At 54.5% G+C, this 3,017-nt stretch overlaps 1 protein-coding gene across 1 annotated transcript; it reads right to left on the bottom strand.

The window, feature by feature from the left end:
* Window positions 1–376: 376 nt before the first annotated feature.
* On the bottom strand, window positions 377–2,662 carry tlnrd1 (talin rod domain containing 1). The gene has a single exon (XM_034184111.1). The coding sequence runs from the start codon at window positions 1,449–1,451 to the stop codon at window positions 387–389; it is 1,065 nt and encodes a 354-aa protein (XP_034040002.1). The 5' UTR covers window positions 1,452–2,662; the 3' UTR covers window positions 377–386.
* Window positions 2,663–3,017: the final 355 nt, after the last annotated feature.

Below are 3,017 nucleotides of genomic sequence, written 5' to 3'. Positions count from 1 at the left end.
AAAGGTGTGCACGGTGACGTCACATCCAGCGCGACACAAACACTGGACCAGCTGCTGTTGGACCTCCTTTCACCGTCAGACCCGGACTGAACTCAGACTAAACCCAGCCTGAACCCACCCTAACCCCAGACTGAAGCCAGCCTGAAGTCAGACCAAACCTTGGCTGAACTCAGCCTAAACTTGGATGGAACCCAGCCTGAGCCCAGCTTGAATCCACCCTGAACTCAGACTAAACCCAGCCTGAACCTGGACGGAACCCAGCCCAAACTCGGACTGAACCTAGCCTATACCCAGCCTGAACCTGGCCTAAACCAAGCCTAGACCCAGTCTGAACCCAAAGAGCACCGGGCAGAACCCAGTCTGTCTCTTTGACATGCCCCTGGGCACTAATTCACAGAATGAGATTGGACTGGTGGCAGCGTCCTCGGAGATGAACGTTCCCTGAGTGCCTGAGTGAGCAGAGTGCAACCATCTGATACCGCACAGGCCGAGTTACGTAGACGTTCCCGGTAATCAGACATTTTGGAACTGTTCTCTGGGTGCTGGGCTACATCCCGCAGGCCCTGAGTGAGAAGGACACAGGCTGAGACCACGCTCATGGCCCCTCCCAGAACAGCAGTCTGGACACCTTTCCCCTCAGCTGTGACTGCCGCAGCTCTGCCCAGGAATTGAGGCTCAGTGGCAAACCCGACCAGGGTGTTGACAGCCTGGACCAGAGCAGCACTGAAGAGAACACAACGGTTCCTGGTCAGCTCACTAGGCTGGGTTTTCACCTCCTTCACACATGCCAGGAAAGCAGTGCCGCTGGTGCTCATACTCTTGACGCTCAGTTTGAACTGTTCTTTTGAAAAGCGATCCTTGGACTTCTCGCTGGCCAGCGACGAGATGTCTGTCAGAGTCTTCAGGTTGGTGGAGATGTTTTGAGAGAGCTCCAGGAGCAGCTGGGGCGTAAGATCTGGCAGGGGTGTAATTCTGAGGATGCTGCAGCTTTGCTCCACCTCATGTCGACAGCGGGTAACCTTGTAACGGTCCACCAGACCTGGCAAGCAGGGCTGACAGCCGGGGGTCTCCGCAGCAGCCAGGTACGCGGCGTGGGCCGAGCACTCGGTCAGCGACACCACCAGGTCCGCCATCTCCAACAAGCGGTCTCCCACCTCGTGGAAGCGGCCCATGTTGAGCTGGCTCTGGATGTCGTGGGTGAGGATGGACAGCTCTTTAGTCCTGGCGATGACCGTGTCGCGACACTGGTCAAAGGTGTCAGCCATGGCCACGCCTTCGGCGGTCATGATGGGCCTGATCTCGCTGGACAGCAGGAGGAGGTCAGCGACCAGCTGCATCTTGGCCTTACACGTGTCACAGATGGAGGAGAGTCGCTTCCTCTGTTGCAAACCTCCACCGGGTGCGCCACTCGATCCCTCGCTCGCTGACTTTCCAGATCCCCCACTCGCCATAATCAGCAGGGGTGCAGCAGGGTCAAGGGTCAAATCCCTTGTCCACACAGCTTCAGTTATTTATGTTTTGGTGTTGCTGTACTTATCTTTCAAAATAAACCTCCTGTCAATCCAAACTCATAAAAACATAATAATAATTTAAAACAAAACTGGCCAGTCTTCCTTAAATTCCTTCAAAAAAAAAACATTAGCTGGTGTCACACAGGAAGTGGATTCGATGTAAACATGTGTATCATCTGCAATCAATCAATGTCCTGATCATCAGTACTTTCACAATCCAAACTGATCACTGTATTGATCTCTGCCTGCGTAAAAACAAACAAAAAAACTCAAAATGCCATGAACAGGGTATGACGTCAGGAAGCAGGGGTGACGTCACGGTGGTGCCAGGTATTGTTCAGCAGAATTCACAGGCTGATCAATAATCAATAAGCTCGACTTACACTGCAGTGCTTCAAAAGGCAAAGTGCATGCGAGACCAGAACCGGGTCAGAACACACCAACCGGCTCACAGTTTAAGATCCAAACCTTCAACTCCGTCCGCTTTTAGACAGTCAGGAGTGCATCAGTTCGGGTCCAGGGGGCCGGAACAGCACCGAGAGGAGGTCCGAATCACACCCGGCGTGGGAGCGCGGCCTGGCCTGCGCGCGATGGTTCCCCACGCGTGTCCCTCCGGAACCATGACCCCAGGAGTCCAAGTCCACCGCTACACGAACCATCCGTCCGCTTCGAACCTCTGTCAGACACGGTTCAGGTCCAGAAACCAGCTTCGCCCGCACGCGCATCGTCCGTGTGTCCGTCCGGGACTCTTAACGGGGAACCGGACACCGGGAGGTCCCGCTCGTCCTCCGCGGGGGTTCGGCTGTCACTGCCATGACGCTGCTGCTCGTCCGGACCCTCGGTCCACTTCTTTGAGCACTCTGTCCGCTGCGCAGAGCTGGAAGCGGCGCCGCGCGCTCCCGCCGGAGTCCGATGAGGAAGCGCGGAGGGTGTGGTCCCGCCGAACGGAGCCGGGCCTCACGGCTGAACGGCGGCTCGGAGCGTCCTCTCAGCCTCGCTTCAGCTTCACAGTAAGACTGCAGCCTCACATTATCGAACCGCCTGCCGAGGAGCTGCGGAGAGTTTGACTTTGACACCGAGAAAAGAGACGGAGGCGGCAGTTTGCATCTGTTTCACCGCTCCTTCAAAATAAAAGCACAGCGTGAGAACCAACCAGAGCCGCAGCCAGAGGACAGCGGCCTCGGGCCGACTAGGCCCCCCTCTCCCCTCCCATGACGAACAGGGCCCCTGAGCCGCTGCCAGACCACAACAAGTCAGCAACCATGATCAGGTAATGCAAGATGTCTGCCATATCATGTTATTATCATGTGGCTGAAACAAACATGTTATGATTATGTCACTGAAACACGCAGGTTATTAAACTCTTGTGAATGAAACAAACATAATATGATCATGTGACTGAAACAAGCAGGTTATTAAAATCCTGTGAATGAAACAAACATAATATGATCATGTGACTGAAACAAGCAGGTTATTAAAATCCTGTGAATGAAACAAACATACTGT

This window comes from Thalassophryne amazonica, chromosome 2 (assembly GCF_902500255.1).
Source record: "Thalassophryne amazonica chromosome 2, fThaAma1.1, whole genome shotgun sequence".
In the NCBI taxonomy this organism is placed as follows: domain Eukaryota; kingdom Metazoa; phylum Chordata; class Actinopteri; order Batrachoidiformes; family Batrachoididae; genus Thalassophryne; species Thalassophryne amazonica.
This window is presented reverse-complemented; position numbering and strand designations above follow the sequence as displayed.